Source organism: Theobroma umbraticum, unplaced genomic scaffold (genome assembly GCF_002168275.2).
Source record: "Theobroma umbraticum cultivar Fairchild unplaced genomic scaffold, ASM216827v3 scaffold_34.0, whole genome shotgun sequence".
NCBI classification, from domain to species: domain Eukaryota; kingdom Viridiplantae; phylum Streptophyta; class Magnoliopsida; order Malvales; family Malvaceae; genus Theobroma; species Theobroma umbraticum.
In genome coordinates this window covers 237,354-263,240 of record NW_018397275.1, presented here as the reverse complement: position 1 = coordinate 263,240, position 25,887 = coordinate 237,354, and the positions used below count along the sequence as shown (strand labels likewise).

Sequence of the window (25,887 nt, the reverse complement as noted above, 5' to 3'; positions counted from 1 at the left end):
GTTGGAGTCCCTAGGAAGTTTGATCACGAGAGGTTGTTTTTTTTTCAAAAAAATAAAAATTATAATTTATTTAATAATAATTTTTAAAATTAATAAAAAATAAAATATTTTAAAAAATTACCAAATTATCAAATTAATAAAAATTTTGATGATTGACTAACAACAGAACTTATGTGTCTAGTGAAAATATTTTTTTAGAACGAAACGTTCATTTTAAAAACTAATGGACTTTTATATATTTTTAATCAAAATTTAAAAATATCTAAGTTTTCTATACTAACAAAATACTCTTACCATTCTAAGGTTTAATTGAAATTATATAAAGATTTATTAATTTTCAAAATACACACTTTGTCTAAAAAAATATTTTACGCTAGACATGTAGATCCAATCATTAGTAATTCAGTCAACTTGTTGACTTAGTAAAAATAAAAACATAACTTTATCACTAATTAACTTTTATAATTACTATTATATAATTTTATTATTTTTTATTAATTATAAAAAAAAGGCTCCCATCTAAGGAATATTGGAGCTCCCCAGGGGAGCCCAATGCTCCCTTACGGAGCCTTGATCGAGCCCAAGGAGAACACCGATGCGTCCCTCCCCTTCCAACTGCTGTACCTGTTTTTTGATGAGATTAGCGTTTTTATTTTTTTTAAAAAATATAATAATAATTTTTTAATTAATAAATAAAAAAGTACATTTTAATCTTTTTATATTTTTTATTTATAGTGTTTGCACTTTTGGAGTAAAATATTTATTTTTAAAGTTAATAAATTTTCGTATAATTTTAATCAAAATTTAAAAATATCTAGATATTTTATCTTAATTATTATTATCATTCTTTTTGTTTTAAGTTGAATATTTACTACCAATTGGAGATAAAACCAAAGAAAGTTGCGTCTGCTTGGATAACACTGTAAATTTCCCAACCATGTAATTTTAAAAGTGTCTGCTTTATTGGAGGACTTTGCTTTTATTTGCTATCATTTGCAAGTAACTCACAGATTCCGCTGTAGCACAACTGGTTAAATTTCAAGTATCTGAAATTCCAGGTTCGAATCCTGGCAGCGGAAAAATTTTTGTAATTTTTGGAACAAGAGCGATAGGGTACAGAACAGCCAACAGTAGGCGTTACTTGTCAATACTTGTTCATGACAAGTCCAAGATGTGTCCTTTATTATTAATGCCAGTCAAGTGCAGTGGGTGGAAGGGGATGAAACATGGGAAGTCTTTAACCATCTGAATTCAAAAGTTGGGTGAAAAGATCGGCGAGACTGCGAGCTTTACATGAAACTTGTAAGTTCGCCCAGGGAATTTAGGTGGCTATATTCAAGCTTATAATACTTTCTGAAATTAACACATTTGCTTATCATAAACAAGTCCACTGTAGCACAGTGGTTAAATGTTGTTCTGTTCGACTTTCCAGGTTCAAATTCTCCAAAGTATTAGATGTAAAAGAGAATTTGATAAAAACGTACATGGATGTTTAAAAACATTTGCAAATCTTAGGCAGGATATTCATTGGTCGCAGGAACAGTTAAATTCCATAAAGGCTTGTAGCATCTAGTTGAGAAGTTTCTTAAGGCCCATGACCATTTTCTGACCGCACTTGTGCAAATACAATTAAGCAGATAAACTGCACATTCTAAAGCCAATGATCCATATTTCTAAGTACAAGCAAATTGACAGATGATGTTCCTCCAGCACAACATTTCTGCCATCAACCTAAGGGCAGCTTTAGCAAACCATGGGCTGCTCCAAATGCACGGGTAAGGAAAATACAAGCTGAAACATGCATTGCCTCCTGTTTTCTCATAAAAAATACTCCCACGCTTGCATGTTCAATCTTGTAAGATCAAGAGTTATACAATTTCCAACAGACTATAGTGTGGCATCACTTGTAAAATGAAGTTTAATAAAATACATAGTTGCCAATGTGCAAAGGCTATGTTTTATACAAGAAATTCAAACATTTTCAATGTCATTCTTCATGAGTCAAGTTCCAGCATACCTTTGAATCTATTTAGCAAAATTTTGAACTAGAAATTGAATTATCTTGCATCCTGCTCAACAAGCTGGGAATGTTTATAAACACAAATTTCTCACCCTTATACCAGCATGACCCAACACAGGGTCATGACCCAAAGGTATTACCTTGCACAACATCTCCAACTAACAAGAAGCCTTTCACACTATTCCTACTCACCTTGAAAAGTGATATCCAACAAAACTTTCTTACTTGAGATCTTCAGACTGGACTTTGCTCAATTTCTTGCCCTACTTAGGAAATGATAGCTCATGCCATGAATGTTTGTTTATTTTTATGTTGGTTAATTTGGCCGCTAGGTTAACTTATTTCCAGCAACAGCTTGCTCATCAGTCCTTTCTTATAAATTCATTTTACTAAGACTTCACACTAGTTAAAAAAAGTCAAGGAACAAAACCAAGGCTACACTAATGGGCTACTGCAGTGCTCTACTGCACAAATGATACTTGGGTCAGGGCAATGCAAATTTCCACTTCATCAAATGGTCAGTTCCACAACACTACCTATTAACTTACACAATAACTACACAAAAATAAACTAAATAAAATTTCAACTATACTTGGAAATGCAGAATTTTACACAACATCATACTACAATGAGGCCTTTTTGGAGCATTACTATCCTATCACCATTACAAGTTACATAAATTACAGCAGTGCAGAACCACACCCCAGGTTAAATTCCTTCATATTAGCGCCAACAACATACACCTATCGTAAAAAATACTTACTCGTCACAAAGTGATGCCATTAGGTCACGTGGCGATGCCCAAATAGGAAGATCAAAATAAGATAGCTTCAATTGCTCCTCTTGTGCATTACACATTGCTTCTGCTATGTCACACAAATTCGAAACATCACGAATTATCATATCTTGAGCTTCTACCTGCATTTCAGACGTTAAAAGTAAACATAAAATTAGGAATAGAACCCAGCAGAGCAGTGATATACATTTCTTTACTTAATAACACTTTATTTAATTTTGTTCTATTAAATAAGTTTAGAAATATTTATTAACAAAAGAAAAGGGTAACCAAATTAATTTTAGTAAATCATTCACATATAAATTCCCAAGAGCAATCATTTTTAAACAAAAAATTTGAAATTAACAAGAATGGTTCCATAATTTACCTGCAAAAGAAGCTCATCAACCAAAGAGCCGGAAGCGTTCTCCTTCTTATCCTTATCTTTCTTCTCCGACCCTGAAGACGACTCCGTCCTCTGCTTCTCTTCTGTCTCCCTCAATTTCCTTCTTTCTTGCTGTTGAACTTGAAACTCTAAAGCCTTCTCTTGCATTGCCTTCAAAGTGTTCGACAAAATCTCCCACTCCTTGATCTCTCTCTTGTACTTCTCCCTCACTCTGAGAAGATTTTTCCTCTTCCACTCTCTCCTTCGTTTCTCTTCTTCCTCGGGATCCGCCGGCAACGGCGCTGGTTCGGTGAGAAAGCGGGGGCGTTTCTTGCGTTTGTAGATGAAACCGTCGTCGTTGTAGAGCTCCCACTCGTCCGAGGCGGTAGCGCTGGCCGTTTGAGACGAAGAGGGTGGGTCCATTTTGGGAGGGTTTGGGAAATTTGAACGAAGGTTATGTGGAGGTCAAAAATGGATCTTTCGATCGATCCAGAGAGAGAGAGACAGATAGAGCGCGTATTCTGCACGCTTCTGCGGAGTTGAGCATTTGTTATTTTGGGCGTTTGTGTTGGGCTGAATTGAAGGAGCTAGCATAAGCATTTGGGCCTTAAGCTTATAAAATTAGAAATGACGAGCCTTTTTTTTTTTTTTTTTGGTCTTTTTACTAGGATTTTTGCCTGCACCTTGTGTTGGGGTAAAATAAAAAAAATAAAAAATAAAAACAACACATTTATATTAAAATAATATGTGAGAATGATATTTGGTTAATTTTTAATTTTAAATAATATATATATATATTAACAAGTCAAATGCCTCGTCAAATTTGATATGATATCGTAGCGTGGGATATTTTTTATTTCTTTGAAAATTAAGTATTTATTATTGCCAATAACCATAAAATAAAACATAGTTTAGTGGCTTAGTAAGTCCATAGGGACATAGTCTAGTAGCTTGGGACATTAATCACATTACCATAAACATAGTACATTTATCTTATAAATAAACATGTAAACATACATTACCTTATTATAAAAATAAAATAATTACATTTCTTTAGAAGAAAATAAAAAAAAATTAAAATCAATTTTAACATTTAACACATACAATTATAATTAATTGCCATTAATTATAAATTTGGACTCTTTATCATCATGGAATTAATAGTTAAGTAATACAATTTAAATTATACAATTCATATACATTTTATGAATTAAATTAATAATAAATATTTGAAGTATATTATCTAATCAAATATCTATTTTATTTAATTAAGTGCATATTCTATATATTTAGTAATAATTAAACGTCATCCAATTAATTAGGCCCTTAAGCTATTAAAATGAGCTTAATTCTATTACTAAATCTTCAATTGAATATTTATTAGTAATTCTTTAATTTTTTGTTGATTTCAAAATTACCTTTTTTTTGGAGGAAAGAAAATAAATTTGAAGTTATTTAGATGAGCAAAGCATGAACTTTTAGGCAGCAGAAAACCCTTTTTGTGCAATACTAGCTCACCACGTTGGTTAGAAAATGGTCAAAAGACTTATCTAGTTTCTCTACTCTCTAATTTTATCCATTTAATCTTTGTATTCAAAATTGAAACAATTTAGTTTTTTTATTTTGAAAATTGTTTCAATTTAGTCTCTTCTCTTAGAGCATGTTTGGCCTAGCTTTTTTTTAACTTAAAAGCTATTATGAAGCTCTTATAAAAAATAATAACTTTTAGAGTTAAGCTGAAGTTGTTTGGTAAATTTTTTTTTATAAGTTTTAATTTTGTTTAAAATTATAATAAAGGATTTTTCTTTTTTTAAGAGGGTAATATTGTAATTATTTTTAACAGATGAAGATATTTTTAAAATAAAAATAAAATTTTTTTAATATTTTTGAAAAAAGAGAAGAAAAAGCTCCTCATAGGAACTTTTCCTGAAACTCTTTTTTTAAAAATTTTATTCTTTAAAAAAAATTATTTTTTTAAGAGTTTTTTAAAATTTATGTTTGGCCTGCCTTTTACTTTTAAGAAGTAGATAAACTAAAAAAAAAACCAAGCCAAACAAGCACTTAATGACATCCAGTTTTGTCGTTAAAGTGGATGACGTCAACGTTAACATGGTATATTTTGATGACGTGGTACTAACGTTATGACATGGTAATGCCACGTGGCACTAATATGATAATGTGGCACTGATATGTTAGCTTGTCAGTGCCATGTGACAGATAAAAAACTTTTCAAAGAAAAAATTTTGTCACGTTATAGGGATTAAATTGAATAAAAATATATAGTATAAGGACTAAATTGAACAAAATTGAGATATTGTGAGACTAAATTAGAAAAAATATTTTAAAAATATAAATTTTTAAGTAGATTATTGATGTACTTATTAATAAGCCAAATATTTAAGTGTAAAAAATTTATGGTTTTAAAAAATATATATAAATATTTTCTTACTTGATTATTTGATTTTAGAATATTTGTATTGATTTATCTTTTTTATAAAAATTAAGTTTAAATTCTCCTTTTATAAAAAAAATTTAAAAAATTTCATACCTAAAGTTAAATTTAGATGAATAACTTGCATTACGTTAAAATAAAATAATATAAAAAGAATAAATAAATTCTTTTTTATTCTATTTATAATAGCATAAAATTTTAAAATTTATTTAATTTAGTTTTTAACTTGAGCTGAACTCAAATTAGTAAAATAAGTTGATTTAGTTACAATGTTTACAATTTATAGATACTCATTCTTTTGAAATTATTTAACTCTAATCCAATTTATCTTTTATTTCAATGTATTCGAAATTTCTTATAAAACAATTTTATTTAAGGTCAAACATCACAATTAAATTTTGCTAAATTTAAATTTAAATTATTAATTTAGATCTATAAAAAATTTATTAATAAAATAAAATGGTACAAATATTTACAATTATATTTAACTTTATCAACTATAAATGTAATTTTTAATATAGGAAATTTCAACCTAAAAAATATAGCTTGAAATATTAAACAAAATAAAAACATAAAAAATAAATAAAAAATTGAAGGATGGAACTTAGATTCTATGGTTGTAATAAGTGGCTTTTTATGTCCAAATTAAGCAAGTCAGAATGAAGAATTATTTTTATAGTCATTGCTAACTTCATATCTCTGTTCTTTATTTTTTTAAAAGAAAAAACTAAATCAGTTTATTCTGATAATTTGAATTCAACTCAAGTTAAAAATTAAGTTAAATAAATTTAAATTTTTATACTATTATAAATAGAAGAAAAAAAATTTATTTAGTCCATTTACATTATTTTTATTTTAATGTAATAAAAGTTATATATCTAAATTTGACTTTAGGTATGAAATTTTTTTCAAAAATTATTTTATAGAAGGAGAATTTAAACTTCATTTTTGTAAAAAAAATAAATTAATGTATATATATTCTAGAATCAAATAATCAAGTAAGAAAATATTTATATTTATAGTTTAACACTGTAAATCTTTTTCACCTAAATATTTGACTTATTAATAAGTATATCAATAATTTACTTAAAGATTTATATTTTTTAAAATTTTTTTTCAATTTAGTCCCTCAATATCTCAAGTTAGTCCTTACACTATATATTTTTGTTCAATTTAGTCTTTATTATGTGGCAAAAAATTTTTTTGAAAATTTTTTTGACCTGCCACGTGGCATTGACATGTTAGCATGTTAGTGCCGTATCAGCATTATCACGTAATCACGTCGATGTCATGTGGTATTCTCATGTAATCATGTTGACACCACGTGGCATACCACATCATTATCTTAATGCCACATCATTAAAATATGCCACGTCAGTATTGATGTCATCCCTTTTAAAGGAAAACTTAGATGTTGTTAGGAGAAAGAGCTAAATTTAAGTAATTTTTAAAATCAAGAGATTAAATTACTTCGATTTTGAGTATATATATTAAATTGGACAAAATTAGAAAGTATAGGGATTGGATAGGTCTTTTAACTATTAGAAAATTCAAGGCTCAAGTCGATAGAAGGTAAAGTATATCCCAAGTTGGCTAGAAAAGTTGCACCTACATTAGTTTCCTACTTCAGCTTTAGTTTTCTCATAGATTTAACCAACCTTGCAATTGCAAACAAAAATAAAGTGATCTAATTCTCTCACACGTTTTCTAATCAGGATTATAAACAAGTTTCGTAGCTCCACTTACATATGAAGCCTCATTAAGTGAACATATATAATTTTGCTATCAAGGTATATAGATATATAATCATGTTACATTTATATTAAACTAGAAGGAAGACCCACTCATTGCCACTGGTTATTGAATTTATACAATTTTTTTAAATAATAATAGGAGAATTGTAAAATTGATTTGAAGGAATATTTTAGTATGTATAAATAGTAAAATACTATTGATAAAGGATAATAATTAGATAAAAAGAGCAATAGAAGTATTGTTTTAAAGAATTATAAAAGAAATAATTTATAAATGGAAATACAAAAAGTAGAATATAATTGCAGTTCCCTTAGACATTGCAACCATGCAAAAGCATATCATTGTGGCTATGCAATGTATATCACTTATCAAACAAGCAGCTCAGTCATAATAGTCTATACAACAGATAAGAAAGAATAGAGAAATCTGTAAATTCATCCACAATCCTAATAATGCAGAAAGAAAACTAATCACAAACCTGTATCATATTATCGATAATAGATCTGGAAAGTGATTAAATAAACAATAATTTTCAATAGATCTTCAATGCAAAGCAAGATGTAATTGTTTATACATATGAACATCATATATATGTTTAAATGTTTTACAGGGCCATTCATCAATAGCATGTGCTTAAGATAGGGGAGCAAAAACTTGCTCCATTTTGTTAGCCATATGTCAAGGCAAGAGTAGTTCTAACAAACTGTTAAAGTTGTTTATACAATTTGATATCAAAAAGTAACTGTTCAAAAGATCACAACAATATGGCAGTTAGTTGTTCTATACAAAATGTGGTTGATGTTCCATTGTGTTTTCATTGTTACCATAGACATGATCATGGAATGGAACAATAAAAGACATGCTCCAGTTATGGTAAAAATTACGTGCTCCTTTTTTGATAGACTTTTTTCTTGGTCACTGTGCTTGTTGCGGTTCCCTTGTATCTGTTGTTGACATAGAATGATGAGGTGTGTTTAGTTTGTTGCTTGTTGTTGTATTCTAATTTAATAAAAAGTAAATTGATTCATATAATTTACCTACTCGATTTTGATCTTTTTTTTTAGTGACTTTTCTATAAACAATGCTTTTGACATTTGTGCATTTGTTGGTGATGGTGGTGCTTCCATTAGGGACTATTTCATTATGAGTAATGGGGTTTTAGAAGATGTAGGTTTTTCTGTTATGGAAGTTGTTGCCTCTTCTAGTTTGAAACTTTCAGGGAAAGATTGTTTGACACTATTACAGTTAAAACTCTTGAAGATTGTCAATCCATGATCAATAGCTTTTCAAGTGCACATTTACAAAAGTAATAAATTAACTTAGTAATAACTAAACTTAAAAGCAAATTATCATAAATAAACTTAAATTAAATGAACCTAACATGATTTACTAAAATAAAGTAAATAACTAAAGTATCAAATACCTAACTTAAATAGCAAGAACTTAGCTAATTTAATACTCAAAATGTGACAAAATAACTTTATAAAATAGAGTTATCAAGTTCCAAATCCATAAACAGACAAACATAATTAGCAAAGTACAAAAAGTAAAAGGTTGACGTCTATCAGATGCCTTATCAATCACCTATAAAAAACAACAAACATAGTTTCCCCCAAAAGACAGTGAGCCAAGTAATCTATAGGTTTGAAAAAAAAATGAGAGAAATTAACAGATGAGTTACAAACACTCCATGAGTAGATATAGGAAGAAGGAATAAGTTAAATGGAAGAATGTTTTTAGGAATTACATTTTTATAAAAAATGTAAACAAGTAGATTTCAAATCTTTTTTAATTTCATTTTCAAGTGTAATCAGATCAATTCAAAGTGATTCGAAATGCAAATAAAATCCATAGAAATCATATTTGGAATTATCGAAGTCAAATGTATCTCAAAAACCTTTTGAAAGTGTGAAAAGTTCACAAATAAGCCTTAAGTATTGATACTTTTCAAACAAAATGGTTCTTAAGGCTTCTTAGAGTCAAGGTATCGATACTGATGCCATAAGTATCAATACTTTTAAAATAGAATGTCTTTTGACTTACAAGTATTGATACTTTCTGTAAGAGTATACCTAGAAGCCAATTGAATTGGATTAAAGATACACTTTTTTTCTTGTGTTTTGGATATTCTTTTATCCTTTTATATTGAGGTATTCACTTTATCAATAAGTTAATACATGTAAAAAGTTTAGTATTCACTTATTGACTAAACCTTGGATAAACTTACGTTTTGCAAAGAGATTGTAAAGAGTCATAATTATGAGATTTTTTTGCATTAAAGCATATATCTTAAATGTTCCTAGCCATTGAATTATAGAGATTGGGCATATATAATGCTCAAAGGCTAGCACATGTTATGTTCCTCACTTATATGCGCAATCAATCTCATAGATTGATGGTATAGAGATACTTAGAACAAACATGTGGGTGCTTATTCAAACTAGAATAAGTTCACTAAATATGACTTGATAAGATAATCCTACTTGATATCTCACTCAAATGTTTATCGGGATAATTCTTTAATGACAGTTGTGCAAATAATCTTTAAACTTATGATACCATTGTTATTTTGTATATGAAATGTTATACTTTGATTTCATCTTTTCGGGTCCTAATCAAAGATGCCTAAAAAGGATGTCATTCAATATAGCATGAATTATATGGAGGAATATGAATTGTCCAAAGAGGAATCATCACTCGAAGTGATAAGCAATGGGAAGTATTTTGTAGACTAGTTAACTTGTGTTTGCTTTTAAGCAAATCCTTAGCCAATGTATAATGAGGATTCGAAAAAAAGAGTTTTCATGGAATTGAATTAGGGTAAACATTGAACCGTGCTTTTTACTCATTCCAAGATAAACAATGATGGGTTTGAATTACACATATAAACTGTGCACTAACTAGGTTGGTCAAACTATATTGACCATTCTAATAATTAGTGGCCATGATGTGTTGTTAGATACCAATTTTGGTCCATAAATGTAGATTGAGCACTAACTAGGTTGGCCAAACCACATTGGCCTTTATAATAATTAGGGGCCATGATGTGCTGCTAGACACCAATTTCGGTTTATAAGTATAGATTGACCAGTTAGAGACTAAAGATTAATTAAATAGAGATTTGATTAATCTAATTCTAAATATAATTTAAGATTACAATTACACTCATTGCTAACATAATTAGAAACTTAATGGGTCACACACATAAGGTGATTGTCGAAATTAATTTGAATTCAATTAGATGTGATCTAATTGATTTTATAGAGGCTTAATTCGTTTAAGTATTGAGCTTAATTACACATAAGTTTGAATATTATTTAAATTTATTTAATTAAACAAAAATCTAGTTAGTTTTAATTAGCCCAAAATATTTTCTAGTTCTTATAGGATATGAAGTAGGTCAATTCATTTTATAAAAGGATTCTTGCCACCTCTTGAATGTAAAAATAATAGAGGGTGTCATCATACTCAAATGGTCTAATACTTATAATCATCAATTTCAGAGTATATAGATCATTGTAAACAATGGCTACCGTCTATTGTCGCTAGCTATAGGTCTTTAACTTAATAGGCTCCGTTAATATGTTTTCAGAGTAAGAGTTTATACAAAATTCATTTCGAAAACAAAAGGTGAAATCGATCATTAATAATATCAAAGGGTTGAACCAAGATTTCCTCCATCGTTATCAACCTAGTCTATTATCTCAAAAACAGAGCGACTTGATGCTAGCGTCATTTCAAAAATCATTTTTAGCACAAATTTTTCGATATAAATCATCATATCAATTCATAGACAAAATTTTAGAATTTTGAGATATCAAAACATTCAAAGTGCTTGTTCCTCTTGCACAAAACTAACTACATAATATGCATATTTATGTGGCATATATAGCTTTTATCAAACTTATTTAAATCTCATCACACAACATCGCAATCCTTGAAACAATCCATGCTCCATCGAGAATACATTTAAATGGGAATCATATATAAGATATGCTTAATTATATCAATATAATTAAAAGCCCTTAATTTATCCACCTATTTGAAGTGTGTCTTTTCTTTTAGCACCTTTCCATGAAAGCTCAATCTCTTAAAAAATACCAACTTGTCCAACAGCACCTATCCATGATTAATCTATTGTTAATACCTTGTTCTCTAGGCATAATTACCACAAATAACCAATAACCCTTTTACTAACTTCTTCACTTAATCTTTAATCTAATAATCACTGACTAAATCTAACCTAACTATGAATATATAAACTTCAACTAGTTAGGGTTTACAACAAATTTTACCTTGGTGTGCTTGAGAGTAGTAATATCAATCCAAAAACTTAAGTTTAAAGAGAGAAATGAATTTTTAATAAACCAAAATTTATGGAAATCATAACCCAAAGTTTGAAGATTATGAATAGTGAAATCTTACCTTCAAATGTTCTTAAATTGAAAATTCAATTTCAAATCTAAAATTTTAGAGGCTTCGCATAGCTTGGAAAGATGAAAGAAAGTGTAGAAAGAAGTGAGAAAAGAGGAACTGAGACTAGAAAACGAAACATTCTTTGCCAATTTAGAAAACATTTGAAGGTTTAGGGCTTTAAAACAATAGTGAAAAGTTTAATCTACTCTTATTTTTTTTTTCAAATTTGCAACGAAGGTATCAATACTTTTAGCAGAAATATTAATACTTTTCCTTTTTGGATAAAAGGTATCAATACTTCATGAATAAGTATTAATATTTGTTCATTAGGATACATTTCTGGGTTTTAAGTATGGATATTGCTTGAATAGGTATTGATAGTTTTGATCAAGAATGCAATTTTAAGTTTAAAACAAAACATTTCGAATTTCTTTGAGTCTCATCTTTCAAGTAAAATCATTTAATTATGAAAAACATACATTTTCTAAGTTATAATTGTTCAAAAATCTTGAGCAAAACATTAAATTAATTTCTAACCTAGTTAAGTTATGTCTTTAACCTTAAATAAGAAGGTTGAGGCTTCACATTAATATTTATAGCAATTCCCATGAATGAGATCTTTTATTAACTAATCATACATGCACACATTTTGGAACGTATTTTTATACAACTAATTATGATTAAGTCAATAGTTATATGAACAAGCTTATCACCTACTTAGCATATTATAAATTGAAAATATATTTATCCAATCACATCAAACATTTGGTATGTACCCCTATAACACATCCAAATCCCGTAGTTAAAGAAATCATGAGTAGTACAATGTACCAAACTATCTTCACCTTTTCCATTTTTCTTTTCTTCGTATCAAACCGCGGTGATGGCTAACAACTTGCTACAATAAACGTTTTAGTCCAAGTTAAGACAATTATTTAGCTAATATTATTTGAATTGAAAATTCAAATATGAAGAATTCTTTTTTTTTTGTTTAAATTATAGTTAGTGGGTTACCAACTTTATCCGGAGCAGTGGCCATCACCATCTTTATCCCGATGGGCAATGACGATGACACAAGCAAGAGAGAGAAATCAGAAAAAGAATCGTCTTTATTGTACCAATGAATGAATGAATGAATGGAATAAGGTTAAAAAAGCCCTTAGAGTGAGGAGAGATAATGACAAAAGAGTTGGCCTATGTGCCAGCCTAATATTGCATTCAAATATATGACTCAGGCCTTTGCTTTTGGGAAAAACACAAGGGAGAGAAGGAGAGAGAGAGAGAGAGGGGAAGCCTGCATCTCTTCCACTTTTGTTCGTATGTAACCTGGGAAGGAGTGAGATTTGATCCAATCTTTTCTGGGTCTTAAAGATAAGAACCAACTGTTAACGAATTATTCACTTATAAAGTTTCAAACGCAAGTATTTTGTTTTTTTCAGAGAGAGAGAGAGATTAGAAAAGAAAGAAGGAAAACATGTTGGAAGGAAAAGCTTTGGTGGAAGACACAGACATGCCTTTGAGGATGCAGATCCAAGCTATGTCTTCTGCGTCTCAAGCTTTGGATCTCTATGATGTCCTGGACTGCAAATCCATTGCTGGTTATATCAAAAAGGTATTTTTTTTCTTCCGTCTCTCTCACTAAAAACTAACATACAAAAGTACCCTTTTTCTACTTTTTCTTTGGCATAAAAAAACTTGACCTGATTTCCTCTGGTTTAAGTTCATATGGATTTATTTTTCTCGTTTGCTTTAAAGTATCTTAGCTCTTTCTTCTTCTTTTGTGTTTTTTAGCTGAAGCTTCTGTTGTGATTCTAAATTTTCCCATTGGCAGGAGTTTGACAGCAAATATGGGAATGGATGGCAATGTGTGGTGGGTTCAAATTTCGGGTGTTTCTTCACTCATTCTAAAGGGACCTTCATCTACTTTACATTGGAAAGACTCAAGTTCCTTATCTTCAAAGGGGCTTCCTCTTCTAACTCTCCCTGATGCCAAGGCGGTGTTTCATACTTGGTTGTAGTGTTGTACAGGCAAAAAGCCCAAGAGGAAAGTCGGAGGGGTAAAAGTGTAGTGAAGTTGCTTTATCTGTTTTTCTTTTCTTTTCTTTTTTTTTTTGTATAGAATTCTATACAGGGAAGGAAGGTAGGGCAGAGGAGTGATAAGAAAGAGAAAAAAGATGACAAGAGGCTCAGTAGTCATAAATAAAGCATGATCACATGGGTCTTTTAGATTTTTCCTGTGTGGTTTAAGAGAGCCTTTTTTGTTGTGATTCTCTGATGGGGCCAATTAAAACTGTCCTCATGTATGTATAAATGAAATGATGATATATACTGTTTGACACCCCTAGTTTTCAGAATTTTTTCTGAAATATCATCTTCTCTGTGCTGATGGATTGACATCCTGAACAAATGGCAAGATAATGTAAACTAAAATTGATTTTGATTTTTGAGGGAATAATTGATGTCATGTGTATGATGAGAATCTTCATTTTCCAAAGTCTAAGATTCATCTTGACTTTTTTGACCTGGGGCTGAGGGGGACTTACGTAGGCACTAGTATAGTGGTAACCTGATGCTGCTAGGTAGCTGGGGCTCCCTTTGCATCGACTGTTTGCCAAAGGCACTTATTAGAGCTTTACTACAAGAAAAATGAGAAATTTCCAAACCTAGACTACAGTGTAGAACACAAAGCGAAATCTGTCTCTGGCATCTGAGACAAGCACAAAAAACGTTAACAAGTAGAAGCGCTTCAAAAAAATACTTTATTTCTTTTGTAACATGATATTTTTATAATTGTTAACATGATTAGTCACAATTAATCTCAAGAATTATATCTAATTCTATATAAATTTTTTTAGACATAAATATCGTCTTAAAAGAATCTACTAATATTCTTTTTCAAAATTTAATAAAATTTAATATTTGATAGAGAAAGAAAAAATTTAAAATTTAATAAAACTTTAGAACTGGGTTTGTAAATATCACAGTTTGTTTTAGTTTGATATTTAATAAAATTTAATATATGACAGATAATGAAAAAAATTTAAAACTTTTGATTTATAATAATCAAGTTAAAATCTTTTTATATCACCTTAATTCTTAATTTCAAAGAACAAATTTTGAGTAAAAATTTTTCAACAAAATTAGTAATAACAAATAAGATGAACAAGCATTTTTTTTTAAAAAAATAAAATATGCTTAAATTGAAAAAATAATATAAAAAGTATTTATATCTTAAATGCTGATTAACGGTATTACCTTTCCCAAAAAGTTTTTAAAATTTTTCTCGAGTTGCTGGAGTTGTAATAATAGCTTTAGCTTGAACACAGCCAATTATTAATGCAACTACAAGATATATAGCATTGCGGTGCTACGACTCCAATTGCTTTGCATTGCAGGCCGAAAACAGATTGCGGGTGTTATTTTGTAAGATCTGCTTCCACACTCCAAACTTTAAGCGTTCGGATTATTGATTATGGCCTATGGGTCAAGCTGTAAGTAAGATCTGACTGGGAAACAGTAAATTCAATTAAGGCAGAATAAATTAGAAGCAACTAACCACTGCATAAAATTGTGAAATCTTAGTTTCAGGGGATGGAGCTGAACTGCATGCGTTTAGAGTTGTGGTTGATCAGCTATAGGCATTATTAGTTTCCCTTGTCAAAAGTGGAATAAACTATGGCTTTCAGATTAGTCTCATAAGGCTAGCATTGAAGGGAACAGGCTGACAACCAGCTATTATTAGCATAGATTTACATCCCAGCAAGGGGCAAAAAGATTATCTAAAAAATGTAACTGATAATGTTACGGGTCAAATATCCTTTCACTAAGAAATGGCATTCAACCAATAATCATGAGAAACCAATCTGGTTCTAGAATACATCATCCATCCTTGTCAAGTCTTGATATTGCTGTAGCTCATGTACCTGCATTACTTGAACAAAATCATATAACAGGAGTCAACAAGGGCTCACCCTTAAAGTGTGCCTCCAAGTTGCTTATCACAAGGTCAGCCATTGCCTTGCTTGTTTCCTCAGTGTCACTACCCACATGGGGCACTAGGACAACATTATCTAGTGCAAACAGTTTCTCAGGTGGCTCAGGTTCATTTTCAAATACATCAAGTCCAGCTCCACCCAACCGGCCTTCGAGTAATGCAGATACAAGCTCAGGTTCATCCACATGGGCACCTCGTGCAATGTTGATAAGAAAACCTTTTGGACCCAATGCATCAATTACTTTGCGATTAACAATGTGGTGAGTTTCCTCTGTCAAAGCACAGGCCACAACAAGGATTTCACAATTGGCAGCCAAGTCAACAATGTTTGAGTAGTATTTGTAATTTGTATTTGGTTTCTTAGATCTGGAGTGGTAACTGATAGGGCACTGAAAAGCTTCAGCCCTTTTTGCGATTTCTGATCCAATCCTGCCCAACCCAACAATTCCAACTGATTTACCACTGAACTGGAAGAGGGAGACAATAGTAAATAAAAGGGAAAGCAAAAGTGGAAAAAGATCAAGAAAAAGATGGGAAAGTTCAGATTTATATTCAGGGGAAGAAACACTAAGCATACTAGTGATGTAACATGCTCAATGTTGCATCTTTCTAGAAACGATATCAGCAATAAAATTTTTGCTGATACATGTATGACAAGAAATATGTTTCACTATGTCAGAAGAAATTAAAATACTGAAAAGACTCCATGCAGCATCCATTGCTGACGAGGTTGACAGGCAAACCAACGGGCTAGGCAGAAAACTGAGTGCTAGAGATGTTGGTGGCAAACAAAGAAATTCCAATCCTCCAATGCATTGAAGATTCCGTGGTCCATTGTTTGTCCTGCTCCCTATATGATTGTTGGTATTTTTCTTCCTTTTTAGCAAAGGGGAGTGAACTCTATATGACATTTTTGTCCAACAAATTTTGGTCACTAAGATACGATCAATGATCTACCAAGAACAGTGAAAAAGGAAAAACCAAGTTCCATACTCTACTCTACCAGTTATCATGAATTACTGAAAAGTGAGCATACGTATAGCAATTAGACTAGTTCATACCACACACTAAACATAAATAACTTAATAAATGGCGAGGAAAACACTTCATTGTTACTGAAACATGGTTCCTGGTTCGTTTAAGACTACTGGAAAATAAGAAAGAAAAAAGAAGAAAGAAATAAGTATCCATCATCCAAAATCACATCAAACAATTTCAACTGAACTTCCTAAAAGATGTTCATTATTGGATATAAACAATAATCTTATCCTCTACTGACATGATGCATCATATGTATCATTATGCTCCTATTTGTAAACAACTTAAAAGCCTTCAAACTAAAAGTAACTCAATGCAAACCAGATATCAGTTTCACAAACTTCAACCCTACTTCTTAATCGACTAAAACACGTTAGAAGCTGACAGAAGCAATGGGACCAGATTACCTACGACGTAGCTATCATATTACTATCATAAGTTTCATTATCCACACAACTGCAAATTAATAGAATCAAATCAATCCACAAAAAAGAAGCTTACTGGTCCCTATAAAACTACTTTAAACTGAATTATCATAAAGGAGAAAAGAAACTTCAGGCAATAGAAAACTGATTATCCATTTTTAACAGCCTAATCAAATAAACTAAAACCCTCAAATATCATAGAAGAACAAGAACTCATTTTTCACTATATTGGATTAAAAACATATAAAATCAATAAAGACAGTACAATTTAAAAAGAAAAAGAAAAACCCAGAAACAAACCTTCGTAGCCAATCCGAAATCACCACTGATCCAGTTCCCACTCCTGACAAACCGATCACAAACACAAACTTTCCTCAAAACAGCCAATGCCAACCCAATAGCCAAATCAGCTACATCATCAGTCAATACATCAGGGGTGTTAGTAACCTTAATTCCTCTCTGTTTGCACTTGTCCAAATCAATCTTGTCCAGGCCAACGCTGTAGCTTGCAACAATCTCTAAATTGGGCAGTGAATCAATCAGTTTCGCATCAGCTCCAACTTTGGTGTTTCCGACCACTGCTTTGATGGAACTCGAGTAGTTGTTGAAGAATTCAGTCTTCGAAGATGAATGGTCCCATAATTTGATGAGCTTGAAGCGGGTTTCAAGTTCTTGTTCGAGGTATGTGAACATTGGACATGTCATTAGAACACAAGCGTTGTTCATGCTTGCGCTTATGTTTAGAAGTTGAGACTAGGCTGGGTTTTGTCTTATTTAGTTCCGGTTTCCTCCGTTTTGAAGTGAAGCTTGTTGGAACTGAGCCAATGTCCTCGCCGCCATAGGGACCGAGTGAAACTAAAACGAAGAAACTGGCGAAGGAACCCTCCAAAAATTGGGGCTTGGCCCAGTGGTTCACCCTATGTTGGAACGCTCGCAAATAAGTTTAGGATATCCTTGGTTCACAAAATGAGGAGAGAAATAAAATAGTTATTTTATAAAAATAAAATAAAAAAAATATTACATAATTTGATTCATAAGAATAAAATATGATAAGAATTCTTATTATGATTATTCTAATGATTCGTTGGTAGAAATATTTTTAGGAATAATTAAAAAATATATGATAAATGACAAAAATACTTTTTAATAAAATTAAAGAGTTTATTTTGTTAAAAGATAAAAATACCCAAATAATAGGTAATAAAATCAAAATACCTTTTACTATAATTAAATAATATTTTCACCAAAATACAAACATATTTTTATTATAATTTAATAATATTTTGTATTAGAAGATAATTAAACCTTTTATTATAATTAAATAATATTTAATACTAAAAGGCAAAATATTTCTTTATTAAATTTAAATAATACTCTATAATATTCTTTATTACATTTATTATATGCAAATAATAATATTAAATAATATTTTTTATAATATTTATTATTATTGGCTCCATTAGTTTTTTATGATAATAAAACATTCTTATTTATTTGTGTCTAACTTTTCTACTTAAGTGTGTAGGATAAAAATGTATATCAAATAATAAATTAATCATTCAAAAGCAAATATCAAAACTCACAACAATAATAAGTTATAATTGAGCAATAAAATAGAAGTCACTTAGTCGGATAATCAAGGATTAGTTGGATAAAATTTAAAAGAAAAGTTGACAAGTTCAAATAGATTGTGAAACAAAAAATACTTAGTCGACCAAGAGGTATTGCTAATCAACTAAGAGCTTACTGCTAGAAACTAGGTTCAGAGATAGAAACGACTTAATCGACTAAGAAGCATTATTAGTCGACTAAGAGCTCACTGCCAGAAGCTGGGATTAAAAGACAGAAATGACTTAATCGATTGAGAAGCATGTTAGTCGACTAAGAGCATTCTGTTTGAAAATTTGAATTTGAACGCTAAAAGATCGATTAACAGCTAGAACTATTTCCAAACTATTTTCAATGGTTAGAATCTATCTAATACCTATCAGAGTTGATTTCTTAAGTATATAAGGCACTCCCAACGGCTATGAATAAGTTTTTGAAGGCTGTCAAGATCAAACGAGATCAAAAATAGCAAAAACTCTCTCCATACTTTCTGCACTTCACTTCAATCCTTGTAATAGAATTAAACACTTCACTTTGTACCATTCAGATCAGGTTAGTAACCATAGGTACTTTTTTATTTCTATTCTCTTTGATTACTTAGAGTGTGCGAGTTACTCTAAGGAGATTGATCAAGCTTGGCTTAGCTTGATTGAGTGTATGTGTTCTAACTCAGCCTAGGAAAAGTTAGTTTTTGGTTTTGGTTGATCCTGAGAAAAATCATTATTAAAGGTTGTGGCTGAGCTTGTAAAAAGGCATTGTAAAAGCTTGGTGGAAGCTTGAAAATTTCATCGTTTATAGTGATTTGGTTTGAAAAATCTTTGGCTGAACAATCAAGGTGGTGGATGTAGGTCTTCACTTTGTACCATTTAGATCAGGTTAGTGATCTTTATTTCTATGCTCCTTGATTACTTAGAGTGTGTGAGTCACTTTAAGGGGATTGATAAAGCTTGGCTTAGCTGGATTGAGTGTATGGGTTCTAACTCAGCCTAGAAAAAGTTAGTTTTGGGTTTTAGTTGATCCCATAAAAAATCATTGTTAAAGGTTGTGGCTGAGCCTGTAAAAGCCATTGTAAAAGCTTGGTGGAAGTTTGAAAATTTCATCGTTTATAGTGATTTGGTTTGAAAAATCCTTGGTTAAATAATCAAGGTAGTGGATGTAGGTCTTTGACTAAATCACTATAAATCTTTATGTATTGTCTACCTTGTTTTAGTTTTCATTTCATTCTTTGTTAAATCATTTCTTTATCTTGCATTTAACTTCTCATCATTGATCTTTAACTTGCCTCCAATTAGAAATCAATCTAAGTGAGAGTCAAAAAGCGCTATTTACCCTCCTCTAGCATATTTATTTGGAACCAACAATTATAGTTATATAATATAAATATATTAAATGATATTTAAATATTTTCATTTTTTATTTTTTTTGAAAATGAAGTAAAAAATTCTTTACAAAGGGTATTTTTGTAAAGTAGAGTGAGGCAGTAGGAAGCTCCAAAAATGGATTTGCTTTAGAGAGAGAAGGAGTGAGGAAGCGAGAGGAAAAAAACTAGGTTTAGTATTATTTTATAAAGTAATTTTTGAAATTGTAAAAGGATATTTTTGTCCAATCAATTTTTTTTCTTATTCTCAAAAACTTGGAATAACCACTACTAAAGGGGCTTTGGTAATGGCTATTTAGGCTTTTCTTGGAGTGGCCATTATGAGGAATAGCTATTCCATTGAGCCAAATGCAACTCTATCTCAAGAATAAAAATAAGAGAGGAATTGTTATTCCAATCCCTTCAACCAAGCATGCCACTAGGGTTTTGTCTAAAGTTTATATTTGATGTATTAGTAGTGTATAATTATTTTATATATTATCATATAATGAAATGAAATCATCTTATTATAAAAATAAATTTAAAAATAAATTTTAATAATTTTTTAAAAAATATATAAAAGATAAAAATAATAATTTCACCATCAAATTTCATCTCAATAGTTTTTTTGGCATAATATCTAAAAATTTTTTAAATTATTTTAAAAAATTCAAATAAGCTTTTATATTTTTATTACGTTTAATCAAGTTTTTTTATCTTTATTTTTAGTTAAATAAGCATTTTTTACTTTTATTTTGAATTAAAGAAACCCTTATAACTAATGATTGACCTAATTAAATTCTCAGTTGCTATTCCATATTGCGTCACATTGACACTATAGGTTAATAGATCCTAATTGATGATAATGCGACATGTTGACATATCATAATTGATGATGCCATGACATACTACTTTGACATAATAACATGATCATGTGACATTTTGACTAATGATAATTAATCAACGATTAGTTATAAGGACTTATTTGATCTAAAAGTGTAGGGGTTTGATTGAATGTGATAAAAGAATAAGAATTTATTTGATTCAAAATAAAAGTATAAGGGTTTAACTGAAAGTAATAAAAGAATAAAAGCTTATTTGAATATTTGGGAATAATTTAGAGATTTATTTGAGTATTTTTTCTTTTCTTTTTCTTTCTTTCCAACTCTTTCTCACTTGATCTCTTCCTTTTTTTATGTTCTATTTTATTTAGTCCACCACTTTTACAACCTTTTAATTCATTAGTTAAAGATTTAGGGCTTTATAGAATACAAGTTGATAATTTAAGACATATTGCAATTTGTAATTTGTGTTTAGTTACTTTACTAAACTAGATTGAGGATTTAGAGTTAATTTGTGAAAGCTCTAAAACTTCAAACACAACATAAAACAACTAGAATGTTAATACAGGTGTTAGCTTTAAAATGTTTATAGTTTTGATTATGACAGAATGATCATAATTTGCTTGAATATTATTTGAATGGTTCTTGACAAGTTCTTGAAATGATTTAACTCTCATACATTTATTTTTACATAATTGTAAGCTTGATTTTTGAAGTTATTGAACTATGTATATATAAGTTTGTATGACTTAGTTGTATAATTTTATGATCCTTTTAACATTTATCCTTGAAATGTCAAAGTTGCAAGATAGGTTCACAAACGGTGGAGTTTATTTTAAAACATTTAAAGATCATTAATCTACACATCACCAAAGTTGTCTAAAGTGAAGAAGTTTATTCTCAACTTAGCACTTGATCACAAGGAAGAAGCAAGGAAGAAATAGCTGAAGTTCAGTGTCAAAATGTCAAGGAATTTTGAAAAAACAAAGCAATTGATCCTAGAGTAAGACAAATCGACCCTATGGAAGAACGGGCAAGTACGGATGAGAAAACTTGAAGAACACAAAGACATAGTTGAGCTTGACACACTTATAGTCAACCTTAAGGTAGAAAGGTAGTGGAGATGAAGTTCTTCAAAGTCATAATCGACCCTAGCATCCATATGGTCGACCTTGAGAATTCTAATATGGAAAAAAAAAGATTTTTCAAAGCCATAGTCAACCTTGACAAAGCTATAATCGACCCTGTAAGCTTTGATGTCTAAAATACTAGCTTTTGGAAGTGAATCGACTAGAGAACTTCTATTCTTGACTATAAATAACTGTTGAACACAAAATTCAAAAGGAAAATAGCTAGTTGACTACCTTAATCACCTCCAATAGCTCCAAGACTTGTCCAACTATAAAAAAGACCATTTAGAAGCATTTCAAAGTGAGGAGGAAGAAAGAAAAAAGGCCAAACTTTTGAAGATCATGGTCTTGAAAAGAAAAGAGAGAAAAATAAGGAAAACCAAGCCTACTTGAGCTAAACCTTTTTAAGCTTACACTTCAATCTTTATAGCCAATCTTTTTATCCATTGTTAGGCCTTTTTCCTCAATTGTACTAAACTAGCAAAATCCACCTTTTAGAAGGACTCTTGTTATTCCTTGTAAAGGTTTTAGATCATCCTCGAAAAGTTAGTATGGGTTTGTGGTTAAGCTTGTTAAAAATCATGAGTTCTGCTTGCTCTTGGTAAATGGCATTTGTAAGATTTATAATTGGGCCCATTAAAAACCATGGGTTGTACTTACTTCTGTTAAAAGGTATTTGTAAGGGTTGTGGTTGCTCTCGGGAAAAGCCATTGTAAAGGTTTAATGCTTGATCCCGTTAAAAAGCATGTTTCCTAGAGTGGATTTGAAACTTCCTAGCTTGGTAAGGGAGAAGACGTAGGCATTTGAGAAAGTTGAAGCTTTATAGATTTCTTGTGTCTTTATTTTTACTTTTAGCTTGAATTACTGCACTTGATTTCAAGAAAACCTATTTCTTACGTTGCTTACATCTTGATTTTTACTTTTCTCATTTTGGTTTGCCTTTTTGTTAAAAACCTTTTTGCTATCATTTCTTTTTCACTTCTTGTTGAAAGGATTTCTTGAAAACTATATCTTAAGATTATTCTTGTTACATTTGAAAATATTTTAAGCTTTTCAAAAGAGATCATTTGCTTATGTTTGATTGAGTAGACTTGACTAAAATTTACATATTCATAATATTCTTCTTTAAAATTCCTTTTATGAGCTTTTAAAACGAGTTTCTCATCTAAGGTTGACTATCGAGCTTTCATAGTCGACTACACATTTATTTAAATAGTTTCTGAAAAGGTTTTACTGAAGAGAAACACAACCATAGTGGACTAGTGTTTCTTCATAGTTGACTATAACCGTTTACTTCGAGAACACTAAGACATGCCTTTGCCTAAAACCTTGCCTGACTCTTAACCTCCAACGATATTAAACAAGGACCTTTTGGTTATTAAGTGAGAAAGAGTTAGAAAGAGATAAAAACTGAAAGGATAAAATGCACTAACATTCTTAACTTTTCCCTACAATTCCATACGAGTCCAGTAGTTTCAAAAATGAATAGCCTGCCCTAAAGTTCTAAATAGTGTTCAAGGGAGATTTGAAATAACTAAATGCCCATGTAATAAAATGACCTAATCGCATATTATGAAATCCTTAATCACTATGTTCATCCGTTCTCTCCTTTTTTCAACTGCTTTTTCACTTTCTCACACCAATTGCTTAGTGTTTTACTAGATTTCCTTCTGATTAAAAGCTTCCATTTAGATTAAAAGCTTTATCTTACAATGAGAAAGCCATAACCTAGATTGTTATTTGGAACCCTTTAATATCACGACCCAAATTGAGAGTACCTAAATCATGAGTAAAAGTTGGGTTCATCAATGGTAGTTCATTAATTTTGTTGTCAGTGAGGTAAATATTATGGTTTTGTGATGTTGTGGTGAGGGTTAAGGTTAATTAAGATTTTGGGATTTAGGGAGATGGTTAAAATTTAGGTTTCCATTAGGATTTAGGAATTTAGGGTGAGACTTTTGATTAGGGTTTTATTAGCGCTTGAAGCTCATTCGAAGCTATTAGGGTGAGGATTAAGGTTTAGGTTCTAGTTTAGGTCTAGGTTCGTGTTAAGGGTCTGGTTTGAGTCTAGGTTTAGGTTTGAAATTAGGGATTTAAAGTTTGGTAAGAAATTGGAAAATCCTTAATTTCTTATGAAACCCTAAATCCCAAACTTTAAAGTTGATTGGGTTCAAGTCTAGGTTCGAATGTAAGTTAGGGCTTGAAATTGGGATTTTGGGTTTGGTACCCAATTTCTTACTAAACCTTAAATCTCTAATTTCAAACCCGAACTTGATTAGTTATGTAATTAGAGATTTAGGGTTTGATAAGGAATTGGGGATTTCTCAATTTCTTACCAAACCTTAAATCCCTAATTTTAAACTCGAACCCAAACCCATACTTGAACTTGATCAGCTTTGAAATTGAGGATTTAGGGTTTGGTAAGAAATTAGGGATTTGGCTTAAGTTTGGTTTAGGGTACCCTAAAAAAAATTGTAATATTAAATCCTTAATTTATTATCAAACCCTAAATCCCCAATTTCAAACCTTAAACCTTAAACCATGTCCCTAAGTTGATTTGTTTTCAATTTGGGCTGTTTGGCAAGTAATTGAGGCTTTAGGGTTTAGGTTTTGTGTACCTTAATTGATTTTAAATTAAAGGTTTGTGAAATTGGTTTTAATTTAGTTAAGGTTTAGGGGTTTGCATTCAGGAATGGGGTTATTTTTCAGCATTTCATGGTTTACTATGCTATTGTAATTTTGATTTTCAGGTTTCGGAATGGGAAACATCCTATATGACTTGGTGATGCACTGTAATAGAGAGGTGATGACCATTAGGATTGTGGATCTAGACAGATATTCATTTATAGAGTTGATAAATGATGTGTTCGAGTTAGTGGTTGATTCTAATGTTAGGGTAGGGTTTAGTATCTCTATTATATCATGGGTTTTTAAATTAGAGGAGGTTTTTCAACTAAAAAATGATGATGATGATGATGTTCTGAAGCCGTTTCAACTAAATGACGGTGCCAAGGAAATCCATATCCACTTGGACTTGACCCAACAATTTCCTTGTAAACAATAGATTTTGGTAAGTGTTTTACTTCTGTAAATGTGAGGCCTGATGTTGTTATTGGTAAACATGTTTCTGTTGTAAATGTAGGAATTGGTAAAGACATGATAGGTGCGATTGGTTCAGTAATCTTAATGTTTTTAATTTAGGCATAAGTAGAGGACCTTTTGGTCCTATTAATGTTGATGTTTGTGATGAATGCAGTGCTTCATCTAAAGAGACATGTAGGGTTGATTTATATAGTAAGGATGTAGACTGGATCTTTAAGATAAAGAGTGAGCAGTATTAAGGCAATTTTGAGAATGATGCTAAGGTTGAGGAAAATGAAGAAATTAGTTTGTTTGATATTGGCAGTGATGTGGAGGAAAGAAACCAATATAGCTTTAACTCAAAAAGGGAAGGTAAAGTTATAGATTGGTCCTTAAGAAGAATTCCTTATGCTTTTGATAAGAATAGGATGGTTGTCTTGGTAGAGAACATGGTTTTTAATAGTGTGCATCACTTTAGGGAAGTGATGGCAGATTACATGGTCCAAGAGAGGATCAAGCTTTACAAAGCCAAAAAGGAGAAAACAAAGTTCAAGGTGTTCTATAAAAGAAATGGTTGTGAATGGGTGATTCATGCAACTTGGTATTTAT

At 30.6% G+C, this 25,887-nt stretch overlaps 3 protein-coding genes and 1 non-coding gene across 4 annotated transcripts; 1 reads left to right on the top strand and 3 right to left on the bottom strand.

The window, feature by feature from the left end:
- Window positions 1-2,504: 2,504 nt before the first annotated feature.
- LOC110427485 (cryptic loci regulator) lies at window positions 2,505-3,753 on the bottom strand. Its single transcript, XM_021443028.1, has 2 exons — window positions 3,184-3,753; window positions 2,505-2,938 (listed from the first exon to the last, which is right to left on the bottom strand). Exons 1-2 carry the CDS (start codon window positions 3,601-3,603, stop codon window positions 2,780-2,782), a joined length of 579 nt encoding a protein of 192 aa, XP_021298703.1. The 5' UTR covers window positions 3,604-3,753; the 3' UTR covers window positions 2,505-2,779.
- A 2,478-nt stretch (window positions 3,754-6,231) lies between these two features.
- On the bottom strand, window positions 6,232-6,324 carry LOC149526373 (small nucleolar RNA snoR8a). The gene has a single exon (XR_016352078.1). It is a non-coding gene; the product is annotated as a small nucleolar RNA snoR8a (small nucleolar RNA).
- Window positions 6,325-13,022: 6,698 nt separating this feature from the next.
- LOC110427464 (dynein light chain LC6, flagellar outer arm-like protein) lies at window positions 13,023-14,174 on the top strand. The gene is made up of 2 exons (XM_021443001.2): window positions 13,023-13,415; window positions 13,635-14,174. The coding sequence occupies exons 1-2, from the start codon at window positions 13,278-13,280 to the stop codon at window positions 13,788-13,790; spliced, it is 294 nt and encodes a 97-aa protein (XP_021298676.1). The 5' UTR covers window positions 13,023-13,277; the 3' UTR covers window positions 13,791-14,174.
- Window positions 14,175-15,510: 1,336 nt separating this feature from the next.
- LOC110427435 (glyoxylate/hydroxypyruvate/pyruvate reductase 2KGR-like) lies at window positions 15,511-18,180 on the bottom strand. The gene is made up of 2 exons (XM_021442961.2): window positions 17,561-18,180; window positions 15,511-16,264 (listed from the first exon to the last, which is right to left on the bottom strand). Exons 1-2 carry the CDS (start codon window positions 17,984-17,986, stop codon window positions 15,746-15,748), a joined length of 945 nt encoding a protein of 314 aa, XP_021298636.1. The 5' UTR covers window positions 17,987-18,180; the 3' UTR covers window positions 15,511-15,745.
- Window positions 18,181-25,887: the final 7,707 nt, after the last annotated feature.

Excerpts from the sequence above, each read along its gene's own strand:
- LOC110427485 (XM_021443028.1), bottom strand. The coding sequence starts at position 3,603 with ATGGACCCACCCTCTTCGTCTCAAACGGCCAGCGCTACCGCCTCGGAC. Across the intron at positions 2,939-3,183 it reads TTGATGAGCTTCTTTTGCAG|GTAGAAGCTCAAGATATGAT; the intron begins GTAAATTATGGA and ends TCTGAAATGCAG.
- LOC110427435 (XM_021442961.2), bottom strand. The coding sequence starts at position 17,986 with ATGAACAACGCTTGTGTTCTAATGACATGTCCAATGTTCACATACCTC. Across the intron at positions 16,265-17,560 it reads ATTTCGGATTGGCTACGAAG|TTCAGTGGTAAATCAGTTGG; the intron begins GTTTGTTTCTGG and ends TCCCTCTTCCAG.
- LOC110427464 (XM_021443001.2), top strand. The coding sequence starts at position 13,278 with ATGTTGGAAGGAAAAGCTTTGGTGGAAGACACAGACATGCCTTTGAGG. Across the intron at positions 13,416-13,634 it reads TTGCTGGTTATATCAAAAAG|GAGTTTGACAGCAAATATGG; the intron begins GTATTTTTTTTC and ends TCCCATTGGCAG.